This window comes from Grampus griseus (genome assembly GCF_964374135.1).
Source record: "Grampus griseus genome assembly, chromosome: 2".
In the NCBI taxonomy this organism is placed as follows: Eukaryota; Metazoa; Chordata; class Mammalia; order Artiodactyla; family Delphinidae; genus Grampus; species Grampus griseus.
The window spans coordinates 78,308,487-78,325,910 of NC_139018.1; the positions used below are offsets into that span (position 1 = coordinate 78,308,487).

The 17,424-nt window shown below is 46.7% G+C and overlaps 1 protein-coding gene across 2 annotated transcripts; it reads right to left on the reverse strand.

Moving 5' to 3' along the window:
- Nucleotides 1–4,266: 4,266 nt before the first annotated feature.
- On the reverse strand, nucleotides 4,267–15,843 carry GREM1 (gremlin 1, DAN family BMP antagonist). Of its 2 annotated transcripts, none has more exons than XM_082647256.1 (2): nucleotides 15,715–15,843; nucleotides 4,267–6,279 (listed from the first exon to the last, which is right to left on the reverse strand). In XM_082647256.1, exon 2 carries the CDS (start codon nucleotides 6,276–6,278, stop codon nucleotides 5,724–5,726), a length of 555 nt encoding a protein of 184 aa, XP_082503382.1. In that variant the 5' UTR covers nucleotide 6,279; nucleotides 15,715–15,843; the 3' UTR covers nucleotides 4,267–5,723. The 2 variants fall into 2 exon arrangements, with proteins under 2 accessions (XP_082503382.1, XP_082503383.1); XM_082647257.1 differs by lacking the exon at nucleotides 15,715–15,843 and adding an exon at nucleotides 15,273–15,397.
- Nucleotides 15,844–17,424: the final 1,581 nt, after the last annotated feature.

The window sequence follows — 17,424 nt, forward strand, 5'->3', positions numbered from 1 at the left end:
GATGAGGGTTCCCACCTGGGGGAGAGGGGCCCTTGTATAGTTCAATCATCTCATCAGTGGTAAATGAAAGAGAACCTGGGCTTTCTTCTCAGCTTGCTCAGATGTGGGACGAGGGGAAGAGAGAGGAGTAAGGCTTAAAAGACTAGGAATTTGTCCATTTTATCAAAGTTTCTAATTTGTTGGCATACAATTGTTTATGGTATTCTTATAGTCCTTTTTATTTTTGTAAGTTTCATAGTACTTTTCCCTTTTTTTTTTTGCGGTACGCGGGCCTCTCAATGTTGTGGCCTCTCCCGTTGCAGAGCACAGGCTCCGGATGCGCAGGCTCAGCGGCCATGGCTCACGGGCCCAGCCACCCCGCGGCATGCGGGATCTTCCCGGATCGGGGAACGAACCCGCGTCCCCTACATCGGCAGGCGGACTCGCAACCACTGCGCCACCAGGGAAGCCCCATCCTTTTAAGCTTTTTGTTTAGGCTATTGCTTGCCCCAACTGCTATCTACTGCCTCATGCAGCCACAAAAATAATCAGTTGCCTCTGCTTTCAACGGGGCTTTTCACACTTGGCAGTTTCTAATTAGGTCAAGTAAAGATACCTTTGCAAGGGGGGCCTTCAGGGCCTGACAGGTCAAATAATTACAGTTCTCTGGGTATTTGGCTTTGAAACAACTCCAGTCTCATTCTACCTCTTCCAGTGGCTGCCAGACTGCTGGTATTCACTATAGTTGCCAGCTGTCGGTTTTCAAGTCTTCTATGGAGCTGGAGAGGGAGATGAGAATAGGGCAAGTTACAATATCACAGTGCTCACTGTTGTTACAGAGATTCAGCTTTTGTCTTCAATAAACGTTCCTCAGACTGCGGCAAGCCTTAGGTTAATTTCCAGAGTTCTAAACATTTTTGCCAGTTTCTCATTGCTTTTATGGAGGAAAAAATTTTCAAAACTCCTCACTCCAACATTTTTGCTGATGTCTTGTTACATACTTTTTTTGAAACCTAGAATGCATTTGTTTCCAATCCCACTACCTTTTCAAACCCTGTCCAGCCATTACCTCCTAGGTGTGAGTGTGGCTTTTCTGAGGACACTGTCTCCTTGGTACTTGCTGCCTTCTTTCCGCTCCAAGTCCAAGGAGGCCGCGACAGAAAGAGAGGTGGCAAAGAGGCTTCGAATGTTTCGGAGCTGGGGCTCCTGATGACGCCATCTACAAACTCAGGGTGGCCTTCATCATTAGATGAAATAAGCAAGAGTTGGATCTATTTTTAGACTGCTGCATTCTATCCTTAAAAGAACAAACTGATAAGTTGAAAATCTCACAATTTTCCATAGTGTTTAAGCGCACAGCTACTGCAGTTAAGACTTATGAGTTCACTGCCTCCTAGCAGTGATGATAATGGTATTCATATTGTTGAGTCACTATGAAAATTAAGTGGAAAACAAAATCCTTGACAGTGTCTGGCATAAGCACTCCATATATAGTTTCTGGCACTTTCATTATCACTGGCAGAGTACCAATACCTAGTATAAATCCTGTATTGTACATCTGAGTAGAAAGGGACCTCAGAAATCCACTCATTCAATTGCATATCCAGGACAATACCTCACAATGCTGCAAATCCCTATCAAATGATATCTAGCATACGTTTTAATATTTCCAAGGACAGGGAGTTGACCATCTCAAAGGCAACTCATTGCATTGCCGCATCACTCTCGTCGTTAGAAAGCTCTTTCTTCTACTGAGCCCCAAATCTTTCTCCCCCTTTTCCCCTGAACACCTCAAAATAAAGCTATTATCTTTTCAGTGTGACAATTCTTCCACTATCTGAAGGCTTCTCAGAAGCATTCTAACTCTTCTTTCTAGCTCTGGGGAAGAGGTTGGTACTTTCCACTGCTCACCAGATCTCCCCTGCCTCTAATTGCCATGGCCTGAGGTGTCCTCCTGAAATCAAGTGGGACCTGGAAGGTCTGAGTGGAGAAAATAAATTTCCTTTCAGATCACAAGAGATCTCATGATCTGTTTTCTACCTCCCTTCCCATGACAAGTGAATCCCTGCCCCAGCCCTGCCCACACACACACGCAAACAGAGAAGAGGTTCAATTTATTGATTGCTCTTTGGGAAAGGTTATATAGAACATTATTGTGGTGGAATTAAATTCTAGTTACAGATTCATAAAACGTTGCTTTCAACCCAATTAGCTTTTATGAGACTATCAAATCCCCTCTCATCCTCAGAGACAGCAGAGGACCCCAGTCATAGTCTTCATAAATTTGTTGTTTTAAATGATTAAAGCAGACATAATACATAATGCAGTTGATATTAAATACATTGAGAATGACAAATCAGTAGAACTACTTTCACTCTTCAGCATTAACTGGTCATTTATAAATGTTCTGTACATACATTTTTTATTTCAGATTTTCTCCTTAAAGGAACTTGTGAACTGTTCATTATTATCTGCTATTTGTTTGTATACACACATTTTAATTCTTCCAAAATAACATTTAAGATCTTTCTTAAATTGCCTCAGAAATGTTAACCTTTAAGGAACATTCAATTAAAAAAATAAAAGCTCAGGTCTTGACTCTGTAACACACGTTCAGATGTGTCAAGATTTTGTTTCCCTCTGATAAAAGCCTCCAACAATATACAATGCGCCAGCCTCTTCTTTTGCTCAACTCAGAGGAAGTCATATAAAGGAGAAAAAAAACATGCTTGAAATCACAGTGACCAAAGGATTTGAGTTAATAATTACATTAAATAACCATAACTTTTTGATTAACTATTCACATTCCACACAGTGGAAATTATCCTTTCCTCCAGATTTTTCACTTACATTTTTAACTTTGCAGAACTACAATAACAAAAAACAACTTACAGACTTGCAGGATGTGTTTTTCTCTTTTAATGCCAAGCACAAAGTGTACATCATAAAATTCATATTTGGTGTTTGGCATTATTTTAATAGGAAAGATCTAGATCACAAATATCTTGCCATAAAAAATTCTACTATAGTAATGAAAAAAACATATCATTACATCATCGGTGACTCCAATACAATATGTGACAGATACGGCACGTTCAATAAATGTTGGAAGACACGCGGGACTTGGGCTAGTCTTAATGTAGACACAATAAGAAAAGCAGACATTTCCCTCTTTGGCTAGTGCTGTGCTTTTAGGGCAGTTATGCTGCTGATTACCCCAGTGAAGCTCATTTTGAGGAAATTCTCTTTACTTAAGCCAAATCCAACTTACATGCAAGACTGTGGTACAGGGCTTCCCTGGTGGCGCAGTGGCTGAGAGTCCGCCTGCCGATGCAGGGGACGCGGGTTCGTGCTCCGGTCCGGGAAGATCCCACATGCCGCGGAGCGGCTGGGCCCGTGAGCCATGGCCGCTGAGCCTGCGCGTGCGGAGCCTGTGCTCCGCAACGGGAGAGGCCGCAACAGTGAGAGGCCCGCGTACCGCAAAAAAAAAAAGTAAAAAAAGACTGTGGTACAAGCTACTAAAAGAAGATTCCTGCTGCCAACTGAAGTCATCTCTTTTTAACAAAACTGCATGCTCGTGGCAGAGTCAGAACAAGAGAGATTCGGTGTCTGCTGGTTCTGAGCGTCCTTCCTCCTCTCTAGTGTGGTTTTATATTTTCAGCTCCTTCCCCTTTCTTTTCCTCTCCCCCACCCTCAAAATTCTAGCTTAGCATTTGCATGCTTAATTAAATCCATTCTGCGTTTTATTGTTGGGAGGACGTGGACGATACAAGGATTTAGGGCAGGGGCATACGGTGTATGTGACATGCACAGACGATGTGTTTGCACAAATTCGCCTAGTGTAGAATCATCAGTAGTGAATTTCAAAGTTTTAAAATTAGACCCAATATTTCGGGTGTTCAAGATGACTTCTGCCTCAAAGTATGGTTCCTATTTATTTGTTAGTAGGGAAAGCACTGGACCAAAACAAAAATAAAATAAAAACAGCCTCTTTAGTTGCATTGGTTCTTTGAATGCTGGAGCCTTCATGGGCAACTGAAACACAAGTCTATGGTGTTTGTTTCCCATGTTACACATGACTTGGCTGGTGAGACTGAGAGGATGCAAGGCAAGAATCGTATCGGGGGTGGGGGGGTTTACATATAAAACCTCAGGCTTGAAGAGAGCAAGTTGTCCAAATCCAAAATGCAGGAAGGTTCACCCACCCTGTGCTTTGGCCATCAGATAAATACTAAATACGCATTGCAAATAACCTAAGTTTAATCAGGGAACAGTAGTTTCCAAATGGTTACAATGTTACATAAATCCTACCAGCTGTAGGACAGCTAATGCACACAAACACTCTCATTTCTTAACTGGGGGTTCCCATTAGACCCTTCAAGGGCAAAGGAAGAAGGGCTGGTGTATCCCTTACATGTCCTCCCTGACTTTTGACTACTCCTTAGCCAGAGGCAATCTCCTTCCTTTCCTTACTCTCCTCTGCTCTCCAGCTCAATCTCTTATAGATGGCTAAAACAAAAAGACCCCAAATATACTTCTTTCTAGAAAGGAGCAGGCCTAAACGCTCTTATCTTAGCCTGGTCCTTCACTGTCAGGTACATTCGGCAGAGGCAGAATCTTTACAATACAGGGTTGTGGCTCTCAGAAACATGACACAGGAATAAGGAACTGGGAAAGAGGTGATTATACCCCAGCCTAAAGGAAAGATAATAAGACCTTCTGCTTATAAGGTTTTTGTCTTTTTCCTATTCCTGTGGGGGGGGGGGGGTTCTGAACTACATCTTTTGTCCATCTGAGGGGCCAAGCAGGAGGGGATGTTTTGGTTTTGCTCACTCACTTGGTTCTGAAAATAGGAGTGGTCAATATTTATGTTTTAAGTTTGGTATTGGGTTACAGCTAATTTCCACAGTCACAGTGACTCACAAAGTTAATGATCTTGGGGGGGCAATTTCATTTCTCCTCTGTTTCCTTGGGTTCTTTAAATACCAGGAAAAAACTTGCTAAAGCATGGGTCTCACCATGTTTGGGAGTTGGCCTTTCCAGGCTCTGCACACCTCCCTCCTGAATTTTGCTGGGCCAACTGGTCCTCACCTGCGATCTCTCCCTTCTCTCAATCCTCTAACCTTCCTGCCCTACCAGCCTCCCCCAGAGTCTGAAAGGTCTTCCCCAAATAGGAAACATTTGCATCTGTGGTCAAGTGAGTTACTTTAGAGCCTCTGGCAGGTAGGGGATTAGACGGAAATAGTCACTGAGATCCTAAGAAGGGATGGACTGTGACAGGGAAGAGGAAGGGGGAAAGCAAGCACAGGTTGAAATATCCTAAGGCCAAGGCAGCACTAAAACAGATCTCTTGCCCTCAGAGTAGCCTCTTCCATTAACATTCATTCTGAAGGGAGGTTCTGGTCCCCAGGAGGGCACATGGAAGACCAAGGCAGAACCCTGCCCCTCCAAATGTGCCTCAGGTGGTGTGGGCTTTCCGTACCATCCCGCATGGAAGCAGATACGTTTACATAATAGGAAGTACCCTCTAGCAGAGACTGTGTTTCCTCTGGTGTCTGCAAACACCCACAGGGACCCATGCACACTCATGCACACAAACTACGCACTAGCAGGCTCCTGGCAGAAGGCAGCTGGTGGTTCTTCTTGCCTCTAGATTTAAGCCAAGTAAGAATCAGGTTGATTTAGGTCTGGTTCTGGGCCCGCCTGGGGGCTTGCACCCCAAGGACAGGCTGGGTAGGCCCGGCTTAATCCAAATCGATGGATATGCAACGACACTGCTTGACACGAGTGACCCTCTTCTTCTTGGTGGGTGGCTGTAGTTCGGGGCAGTTGAGCGTGACCATCATGGTGGTGAACTTCTTGGGCTTGCAGAAGGAACAAGACTGAAAAGAGCCCTCCTCCTTCCGGATGTGCCTGGGGATATAGAAGGAGTTGCACTGGCCGTAGCAGAAACGGTTGATGATGGTGCGGCTGTTGCAGCCCTCCTCGTGGATGGTCTGCTTCAGCGGCTGGGTTTTGCACCAGTCTCGCTTCAGGTATTTGCGCTCCGTCACATGCAGGGCCTCCTGGCTGGACTCCAGCACTTCCTCCCCGGGCACGGTAGTGCCCCGCCCCTGGCCCCGCCCCCGGTTCCTGGAGCCAGGCTGCTGGGGAGACTGAGTCTGCTCCGAGTCATTGTGCTGGGCCTTGTCTGGCGGGGGGATGGCCCCTTGGGACCCCTTCTTTTTCCCTTCAGCAGCCGGCAGCAGGGTCCCCAAGAGGAGAAGCAGGGCTCCCACAGTGTAGGCCGTACGGCTCATGCTAAAGGGGGGAGACACAGAGAGGAGAGACATGAAAAATGGAAAAGATAATTAATGAAAACATTCATAAAACAGCTAATGTTTTGTCAGGCACTTGCTAAACACTCGACGTAAACGATTTCATTGCCTCTCACGGTATCTCCGTGCATTAGGTACTGTTATTCTCGTGACCCTCTGGGCCATTAAGCCATGAAGTAGCTTGCCCAGGGTCAGCCAGCGAATAAGCCAAGATGTGAGCTCTGTCACTTGTCCTCCCAGGGGAATTGCTTCCTGGCTTCTGACACCAACTACGTTTGACTTTGTATTATGGTCCCTTAACTGTATTCATTCTTTTTTTCTTTTAATTGAAGGATAGTTGATTTATAATGTGTTAATTTCAGGTGTACAGCACAGTGATACAGTTATACATATATATATATTTATTCTTTTTCAGATTCTTTTCCATTATAGGTTATTACAAGATACTGAATACAGTTAGGGTCCTTGTTGTTTATTTTATATATAGTTATTCATTCTTGCACTTGACAATATTTGGTTAAGTTCCTGCTACGTAAACAGATGAATTAGCCTCGCCAGCCAGAGGGCTCATCTGACAGGAAAGGGTCTCACTATTTCTCCCTGACTGGCCTGAGCCCTTCCTGAGTTCGCTTCATTGGATGCTTATGAGATGTTCAGTGTTATCAGGCATCGGAAGGAGATGTGTGGAGGCCAGAAAGAGGAAGAATCCTTCACAGGAAGAGCACTAGACGAAAAGTCAAGACTCAGCTTCTAGTCGAAGTCCTAGGATAACAGCTTGCTTTCTGACCTAGAGAAAATTTCACTTTACCTTTTAATAAATGACTTTATTTAAGCAAAGATACAAACACCTCATATCCCCAGATATGTTGTTCAGATCAAAATTGATGTAAAACTGAAAGCAATTAGAAAACTAACTAAATATGGTGGTACTGCAGACAGAACAAATTACTTTACCAGAAAGATCACGTAATTCATAAGATTCCTGGATCACTCATTCTCATTTTTAAACTGGGCACAGATATTCATTATATCATTCTTAATACCACGATACACATTGTTCTACTTTTATTTATTTTAATTTATTTATTTATTTATTTTTGGCTGTGTTGGATCTTTGTTTCTGTGCGAGGGCTTTCTCCAGTTGCGGCGATCGGGGGCCACTCTTCATCGCAGTGCGCGGGCCTCTCACTATCACGGCCTCTCCCGTTGCGGAGCACAGGCTCCAGACGCGCAGGCTCAGTCGTTGTGGCTCACGGGCCCAGCCGCTCCACGGCATGTGGGAACTTCCCAGACCGGGGCACGAACCCGTGTTCCCTGCATCGGCAGGCGGACTCTCAACCACTGCGCCACCAGGGAAGCCCATCTACTTTTAAAATAATGAAGTACGTCCTTCACATATGTGTGTGTGTGTATATAGAATTTAGAAGGTAGAAAATGGACACAAGAGAACAGGTATGTGCAAATATTTACATTAGTAAGTGCCACAGACATGTTGAATAAGTTAATGATAATGAATTATTGTGGATGGGTCTGGAGTTAGATATGGGTCAGTAGGAGCAATGGCATATGAACAATGGCAAAAAAAAATGAAATAAGGGGAGTGGAGGCAAAGGGAAAACTGACAAAAAACTCGGAAAGTTGGGGCTTCCCTGGTGGCGCAGTGGTTGAGAGTCCGCCTGCCGATGCAGGGAACATGGGTTCGTGCCCTGATCCGGGAAGATCCCACATGCCGTGGAGCGGCTAGGCCCGTGAGCCATGGCCGCTAAGCCTGCGCGTCCGGAGCCTGTGCTCCGCAACGGGAGAGGCCACAACAGTGAGAGGCCCGCGTACAGCAAAAAAAAAAAAAAAAAAAAAAAGAGGGTGCAAGAGAGAAGCATCAGAGTCTTAAGATTCTCCTGGGACAGTGGTTCTCAAACCTGAGTGTGCAATCACCTGGGGATATTGTTAAAATGCAGATATCATTCGGTAGGTCTGCCTTTCTAATAAGCTTTGAGCTGCAACACCTGTGGCACCTGCAGCCGTGGGGCACAGAGGGAGCTGTGAAAATGTGGAGGGATTTTCTTCTCAATGAGCACAGTTTCAAATTCCCAGCCTCCCTCCTCAGGCCATCACACCAAGTCTGACCTGAATCCAGAGGTTTCCCCTGTCTTCCACGTCCACCACAGTTCTGAACCCGAGGACACAGCTGTGAAGTACCCACGTCCCTGCTCTCTTCTGTCCACCAGTGTGACACATGATAACCACTAAATGCAATTTAACAGTCACCTCACCGTGGCCCCCAAGGAGCTATCCAAGTTGGTATTAGTAGCTGGAGCAGTTACTTTTCAAAGACAAAGGCAGGGTGGAATCTGCATTCTCTAAAGGGCAGCCCCTGTAAGTAAATACCATGCAACCCTAAGGATAATGTCCAATTAAGATAATTAAATATTAAATTCAAACTATTCTTAAATGGCACCATCTTTTAGACATTAACCTAGTACTTTTGGGCAAGTTCAAGTTTGGAGCTGATAATGTGACATTTAGCTCCTGCTCTGACTCCCTGGCTTTGGTCAGTTTATGTTACAGCAATTTTGTTCTTTAAACAGAGCATTTTTTGCCTCAACAACAGCAACAAATTAATTTCCTTGTTTTGTCTTTAAAACACCACTTATAAAACAGTGCTGATTTTCTCCAGAGAGTAGGACAACTTGAGCCATGACGGACCAGTCTCCTGGGCAAATATCTTGTGAATTCAAGAAGCTTTCACAAGTTTCTGTTTTTATTCAATTCCAGGCCACGATCTAAATTAAAATTCACTCTCTGCCCATTTCCAAGAGGAACACATAAGACAGCCCTAGGCCACCACCCACCATCTTCCCCATCCCTCCTAAAAATGGCCTCCAGAACAATCCAAGATTTCAGAGCCAACATCACAGAGGCCAATCTGAGACTTGACTGGGAAGGTATATTGACTGCATGGGAGAGATTCAAGTCATGGGGCCAGCCATACCCACAAACATCTATCCAAAAAAATGCAATTTTCTTTCTCTACACCACTTAAGGACCTCCTTTATACTCAGCTTTCCCTATCTGGCATTTCCCATCTGTCATTAAATAAATATCAAGTCTGAGAGTCATGAGGGCTTTTTCATCACCTCTTCCTCCATGCCTGGCAGAGTAGATGCTCTTTTGTTCAATGAATGATTGTCATGGACCACACTGACCGACAGAGTTTCTGTTCTTTGCATTTAAAATGTCTTCACACATGCTGAAGATCAGCAGAGTCTAGCCTATAGGGAGCTTCTTAATGCTTCTCTTCCTTTTTCCAAGAAAACTCCAAATACCTACTTCTTTTTACGTGGTCCCATGGAGAACACTATAGGGTTTATATTTCCAATTAAAGCCATTGTATTCTCTCACTTTGTCCCAGCTTACACTTCCCCCTCCCCGTGTCCTCAGGTCCATTCTCTACGTCTGCATCTTTTTTCCAGTCCTGTCCCTAGGTTCTTCAGAACCATTTTTTTTTTTAGAGAGAGAGACAGTGGCATGGACATATATACACTACCAAATGTAAAATAGATAGCTAGTGGGAAGCAGCCACATCGCACAGGGAGATCAGCTCGGTGCTTTGTGACCACCTAGGGAGGGTGGGAGGGAGACGCAAGAGGGAGGGGATATGGGGATATATGTATATGTATAGTGGTCACTTTGTTATACAGCAGAAACTAACACACCATTGTAAAGCAATTATACTCCAATAAAGATGTTAAAAAAAAGCCATTGTATTCACTCTGGAAGAAACCAACAATAAAGCAGTAAATTCAAAATTAGTCAACTGGTTTTCTGTTTTAATTTGGACTGACTTCCTGTTCCTATGGGAGTGTGCAAATCCCATGAGAAAAAGGGGTCTAGAGTGACAGACTTTTTCTTTTTTTTAGAGTGACAGACTTTTAAAGAAAAGTAAATTTTTCTCAAAATTTATTAGGTGTGAAAAATATTATGAAATGGCTTTTCATTTTCAAAAAGCCTACTCTTTAAATATCTTCAGCTTTTGAGTTCTTAAATCTTATAACTAGTTATTTGGAGAGAGGAAAAAAACAACCTCAGGGGGCTTCCCTGGTGGCGCAGTGGTTGGGAGTCCGTCTGCCGATGCAGGGGACACGGGTTTGTGCCCCGGTCCGGGAGGATCCCACATGCCGCGGAGCGGCTGGGCCCATGAGCCATGGCCGCTGAGCCTGCGCGTCCGGAGCCTGTGCTCCCCAACGGGAGAGGCCACAACAGGGAGAGGCCCGCGTACCGCAAAAAAAAAAAAAAAAAAAACGTTAGGAATCTCAATCAACAGAGACCTCAGCTTCTTAGAGAACAGCAGTGCTCTGAAGGACTCTGCATATCCCACACAAGTAAGAGGGAGGGGGATGAGAACTAGAACCGGTTCTAGAACCAGGGCTCTGTCAAGTCACTGTGGTCAGTCACCCAACCTCCTCCACACCAAAATGATCTTGATTACTCATTAAAGGAAATAGGGCTGTTGTGTTCTTGAAATCCCAATTGTATTGCCACCAAATAATTTTCACTCTGTAAATATCACAGACATGGAGGAAACCAAGAAAATGTAAGTTCCTTAGGTATAATTCTTTTTCCCATCAACACCTAGCAAAGTGCCTCGTTATCAAAAATGAATCCAAAGGCTAATCCAGATTTAGGTCTTACGAATTATCATCCATTATCCAAACGAGAGCTGAAAACAGTTCTGGTAATTTGCATTCATGAAATGACCCACTCACATTATTAAATGAAAGCTGCATCTCATGGACCCAGAGCGCATCAGACACCCACAAAGACCTCCCTTTATTCTCCTTTGCGGACAATATTCTTTTCAGATGCTACCTCAGCTTCCCCTTAATGTATTTCTGCTTCTCCAACTAATGTGATCAAATTTTCATGATGAGTTTCTCTGCAACTGTTTCCCACCAGCAAGACCCACCCACCCCTATCTTTTTTCTTCCTTTACCACTGTTCTCCCCTCTAATCCATTTGTCCCAGAGGACGTAGATACTCTCAGAGCATGTCTCCTCTATCTGATGCTTTCCTTCAGGTTGCCCCAAGTGATCAACAGCGAACATCTGCACAAAAATACGCCCTATCAGCCACCCTCTGTCCTGTGCAGGTCATGGTGATTTATTCCAATCTTCGCCAGGCTGTGAGAACACAATCATGGAATTCTGGGGAATCAGAAATAAAAGTGTTACATGTAACCTGTTTCCAATATTCTCGATGTCTTTGGAAAAGTTTAGGCCAGCTCCTTTCAGCACTCTTCTTGCCGTATTTCTCATTTTCGCTAAGCAACCTGCTTGTATTCAGTTAAATGGAGTGCTGAGTGGGATAAACAGTGGGGAGACAATGACCAGCAAGCCAAATGTCTGGGGCTGATCAATTCCTCTTGATGAATTGAATTTTAGAAAGCTGTTCAACAGGCATGCCATCAAATTATTCCCCAGTATTAAAAAAATAATGGAAGTGACAGCACAGGCTCTAAGTGCAGGCCAGGTTTTAGAAGACCCTATTCCTATTTCTCAGAACTAAATCTTTGAGAAGGGCAAAGGTTGTTTTTAAATTGGATCTTTAATTTTTAAAAAGGCAGTCAACTTTTAGAAATTGAGCAGAGAAGCTCTTAAGAATATACTGCATTGGGCTTCCCTGGTGGCGCAGTGGCTGGGAATCTGCCTGCCAATGCAGGGGACACGGGTTCGAGCCCTGGTCTGGGAAGATCCCACATGCCACGGAGCAACGAAGCCCGTGAGCTACAACTACTGAGCCTGCACGTCTGGAGCCTGTGCTCTGCAACGGGAGAGGCCGCGACAGTGAGAGGCCCGCACACCGCGATGAAGAGTGGCCGCCGCTTGCCGCAACTAGAGAAAGCCCTCGCACAGAAATGAAGACTCAACACAGCCATAAATAAATAAACAAATAAATAAATTAAAAAAATAAAAGAATATACTGCATTTATTTTTTTGTTTTCAGACAATTTGCACCAAAGGCAAACTAGTAGAGGATAAAGTCTCATCCTGTATGTATTGCAAGTACCCTAACTGCAACCTCCCTATTCTGAAGACCATTCAGGCTAAGTCAGGCTTGGGCCCAACATCATATAGGGCAGGGAGGAGACCACCTAGTAGTTAAGTATCTCAGGAGCTCTCGAGGCTCATCCGAAGATTTTTTGGTGAAGTTAATGATGGTATACAATTCTTGTGGTCAACAGGAGACAAGTTAGAAAGTAATAAATGTTAAATGTTCACTGAGCGGCACTATTGAGAGTCAGTCAAGCCATAGGTTCTATATTGTAGTGAAAGATGTGTGTTGGTCCCTGTGTGAGTGGGATTTGTGATTTCATTTCAGAACCACCTTGTGGTACACGCTGACGTCCTATAATGTTACTGCCTCTCCCAATACCACCACTAAGAGCCACCTCTATTTTTTAAATCCTATGCCAGGCATTATGCTCAATTCTGACTGAATTTTATAATTGATTTTTCACAACAAAATATGAGGTAGACAATATCATCTTCCTTTTACGGATCAGGGAATTCAGACTCTGAAAAGTTAGGAATTTGTCCAAGGTCGCACAGCCCCTCATGGGAAAGACAGGGTTTGAGCCCCATTCTCCCTAGCCCCCAAACACATGTCCTTAACCACTATTCTATGGACACTCAGCACGGTATTTAATAAGGGACACATGGACTTGTTTCTAATGCAATCAAATTTGAACAATATTGTGACTCAAATAATTCTCTATTTTGTTCACATGTAAAGAAAAAAACCTTTCTGGTCCCAGGAATTATTGTTGTACTTTGCATTTCTAAGAGCATATGTTAAAACTAAAGACAATTCCTTGCAGATGTAAGACATAGGCTGATAACACTGGCCTGATCTGTGCTTTCAGTTGGATGCTACAGTCACCTCCCCTACCTCCCCCACTCCTTTTACATAAAAGGTTTAGGTTTTCCCGTCTGTCCTACACTCTCTATTCTGCACAGCTTTGCTGCTTCACAGCTTTGCTGCTGACAAGCATGTCTTGGGAGCTGGGTTTGTGGCATAAAATTTCGTGGCATTGTATCACTTTTAACACTTAAACCTTAAGATTAGGGCTTCAGTTTAGAAGACAAGGCAGGCAGCTCTCATTCAGAGAGGTGAGGATGTAATAGGTTGCTGTTCTCCCCTGTGTAACCATTAACACAAGTCTATGTTAGCCAACTTGGATTTCCCATAGATCGTGCATGGGTTACCAAAACATTTCACTCAAAACGAACTTTTAAGAAAATAGGAAACCTGTGAAATTACAAAGTTTACAAAACACTTTAATTCCTACAATGACCTGGGGGTTAAACACACACACACAGCCCTACACACAGCAACTAAGTTCTAAAGAGCCCTTAAATAATTAGTTAATACTAACAATTTGGAGTGTGCAATTTATCCAGTGATGGTAATCAAATCGCCTACCACTGTAGGCTGCAGTGTGCCCGGGAGGAGATGAGAATCTGTAATTTTGTTTAATATTCTTCTTTCCCTCCTTGCTTTGAAAAGTCCATCCTTTTAAGTCCTGCATCCCAGAAAGAGAGACAGAGAGAGACAGAGAGAGAGACAGAGAGAGACAGAGACAGAGAGAGAGAGAGACAGAGAGAGAGAGAGAAGGGAGGGAAGAAAGAAAGAAAGAAAGAAAGAAAGAAAGAAAGAAAAAAAGAAAGAAAAAGAAGGAAAGAAAGAAAGAAAGAAAAAGAAAAAGAGGGTGCTGGAAAGTGGAAAGCCCTGGGTGAAAGAAGACTCCTCACCCTGAGTTCAGGGTTATCTTAACCTCTTCTCCGCTATTTATTTAACTTGTATGTACAGCCAAAAGGAAGCCACTACTCTGGGGTCCCTGGGACAGCTTAAGTCCCTGGTGACCCACTTAACACAGTAGATTGTTTTAATCAACTCGTGTCCTGGCACCATCTCGAAGGGGAACATAAACAGACGCGCACACCGCTTGGATCTGCTCTTTCCAGCGGGAGATCCAATTACCTACCGATGGTCGCCTCTCTGCCCTTGTAACATTTAAGAAGAGATTTTTAACCCCTAACTTCGAGGCTATATTTCTGTCTAAAAGAGGAGAAAGCGCACCCAGATTTGACTGGGGAGCCAGCTCTGGGCGCGCTGGAAGGGCTTCACTGGAGAGGCTCCTGTCTGCCCCCTGCCTCGCCCGGGGGGCCATCACCAGAGCCCTGCGCGGGGAAACGCCAGGCTGGGGCGCCCCCAAGGCAGAGCTGGGATCCGAAGACAATGCCAAGCCAGAGCGGTGGCGCGTCTGTTCTTCCTAAGCCAGAAATCTACGAGTAACTCCGGCCGTCAAGGTGACGGCCCCGACACCCCACCGCCCGCCTGCCTTGCTCCGTGAGCTGCAGAGGGGTCAGCAAAGTGGCGGGGGAGGACGAGGGATGACCTGGGCGTCCAAGCCCGGGGACCAGCCTCCCGCCGCCAGTCCCGCCTAGTCCGTCTCTAGGAAGGCGCGGCGAGGTGAGGCAGGGGCCTCTCGGACACAAATTAAAGGGTACCCGCACAAGTGGGACCCGGCGAGTTGTCACTGCCCATTGCCCGGACGTCCGCAGTTCAGCCGAGAAGCGCATGGGGCAGGGAGAAGCCTAGAAGAGGAAACAGCGCGCACAAGCGCGCAGTGTGTGCGGTGTTTGCTATGTGAGCACCGCGGGCTCGCGGGACTAGGCGTCCGGGACCGCGCACCTCACTTCAGCTGTCCAGTTACCTGACCCTTGGGTTTCCGCCACGGCGGAACTCCGCAGCTCCGCTGTTGCATGAGTCTCCATCTTGGGGAGAGGCAAATGCATCGCTGATTCTCAGGATCCACCACCTCAGGGCAGGATCACTCACGGCCCTCCGACGTGCGCGCCCCGCAAGTCCCCAGACCCAGCGCCCCGCCTCAAACAAATGGGACCCTCTCATTGCAACCTGCCCCGGTGTTTGCGGTCGAGCTGAAGGTCCCCGCAGCGCCTCACTGCTCCCGCTCGCTCATTATCCCTCTGCTCCTGCGCTCTGGACTCACGGACTCTGCGCCCTCACCCAGCGGACGCGACTGGCAAGCGCGGCTGCCAAACACACCAGGAGCGTTATTAGCGGAGCTCCGGGAGGTGGAACTGGGATGCGGGGCTCTTGCTCTTGACATCCTCTTTCCCAGTCTTGCCCTGCAGACCGCGCAAGGTGAGGTCATGGCAGCCAAGACCTTGGCACGAAAGACCCCGCGATGCTTCTTCAGGGTTCACCCAGGGATCGCGGGGCCTCGGCCTGCGCTCACGAAGGGCTACGGCAAGTCTGCACGGAGCGAGACGCGGCAGTCGTTTGCCGACACCCCCCCCCCCCCCCCACACACACACGCCCGCGCCTCCGCGCTCACCTGTCAGTGCTGCGGGCCTTCGGGGCCTGCGCTCTCGACGCGTGGCGCGGTGTGCGGCCGCGGCACGAGCCGCCCGGGCTCGGCGCGGGGTCAGCGGGACAGAGAGCACCGCTCTTGCTGCACACTAGGTCGCCCGATCCGCGGAGGGCGCACCGAGTGCGGGGCATCGCGCCGTCTCCCGTTTAAATGCCGGCGGCGGAGCGCGGCGCCCGGAGCCGCGCCTCTCCATTGGCCAGGCGCCGCCGCCGCCGCGGGACCCGCTATCCGCCCCCTTTCCCGGTACTGCCCCCGCCCCCCGCACCCCTCCTGCCTCCCCGCGGGGTCCCCTCTCCGCCTGCCTCGCCTCTTTGTCTGCTCCCCCCGCCCAGGCCGGCTGGGAGAGGTCACCCCAGGGAACCGCGCCTGGAATGCACAGCAAATCACATTTTCCGCTCCCGTTGGAGGGGGAAGCGCGGGAGGAAATCCCCCCGGCTCCCGGCCCCTCATTCCTCCTCTGCCCCAGGCCTGGGCTTTTCCTCTCGCCGGCTCCGCTCCGCCTGCGTCGGCCCCGCGACGCTCTCGGTCCCGGAGACTGCCCCGGGAAGAGCAAGACCTCCGTGGGATCGCGACCAATTAGGCGATCCTTTCCCCGTGGACGGAGCGGGACTGCAAGGCGCTCTGGTTGAGCGGTCGCCACGGCTCTGGTGCGGCTCCGCCCGAGGCCCCCAACTTCGAGGGCGCTGACCCCTGCGCCCCCGTTAACCCCGGCGGGCTCGCCGGCCGCCAGCAGGAGCCTGTCGCCAATATGACACCCTCCTCTCCTCGCCCGCCACGGGTTCTTTCAGCCCAGATGCCGGCGGCCTCGGGTGTGAGTGTACAGGAGGGAGTAACGAGGGGCAGAATAAACCTAAAAGGACCCTAAAAAATCTAAGATGGAAAATCAAACTTTCCATTCCTGAGCCATTTTTAAAAGGGAGAGAACAGTTGCTAGGAGAGAAGAGGTTTTCCGTAGCATGTTAAAGTTTAATAAATCAAGAAAATAAAACCTCAGACGAGGAAATAACTTCCCAGAAATGGAAGACAAAAACTTACGTATGTGAAAAACCCATGTCACATTCTGTGTTCATTCCTGAGAACCCGATAAGAGTGGGAACATACCAAGCGCAGAAATATTTTTGAGAGATGAGCGAACACTTTTCATTTGTTCTCTTAGCTTGGAAATTGGTTCCTCAAAGAGGCTGTAAAGTTTTGTGTGTGGAAGTTAGAGTCCGTGCAAAAATCAACTCGGCTGCAAGGTCTGCAGACCAGCTCCATCAGCGAGGTCAGATGATGACTTTGAAAATCATCTGTTACAGAAGGAGATTTGAAGGTGTTTGTACTGACTACAGCAAAATAAACAAGGCAATGAAAGCCATCCAAAGGCACTTATGAGACATTCGTGATTTAAGTATTTGGCTTAAGAAAACAAAACAAAACCCCCAAACAGTGTGGTTTTTTGTTTTGTTTTTGTTTTTCTCTCTAGGCAGGCATTAGGGGGAGGGGGCAAGAAATATTGAACTTCTACTAGATACTGCTAGGAACTTGAAATCAATTTTTCCAAATAAATCAAACAAGAAGGAAGTCTGCATTAAATCAATATCTAGAGAATCTTCATCATCTGAACGTTTTGTTTGTGCAAACAGCAGTTTCTATCCATGAACTCAGTGCTGCACGTTAAATGTTTTCGATAAT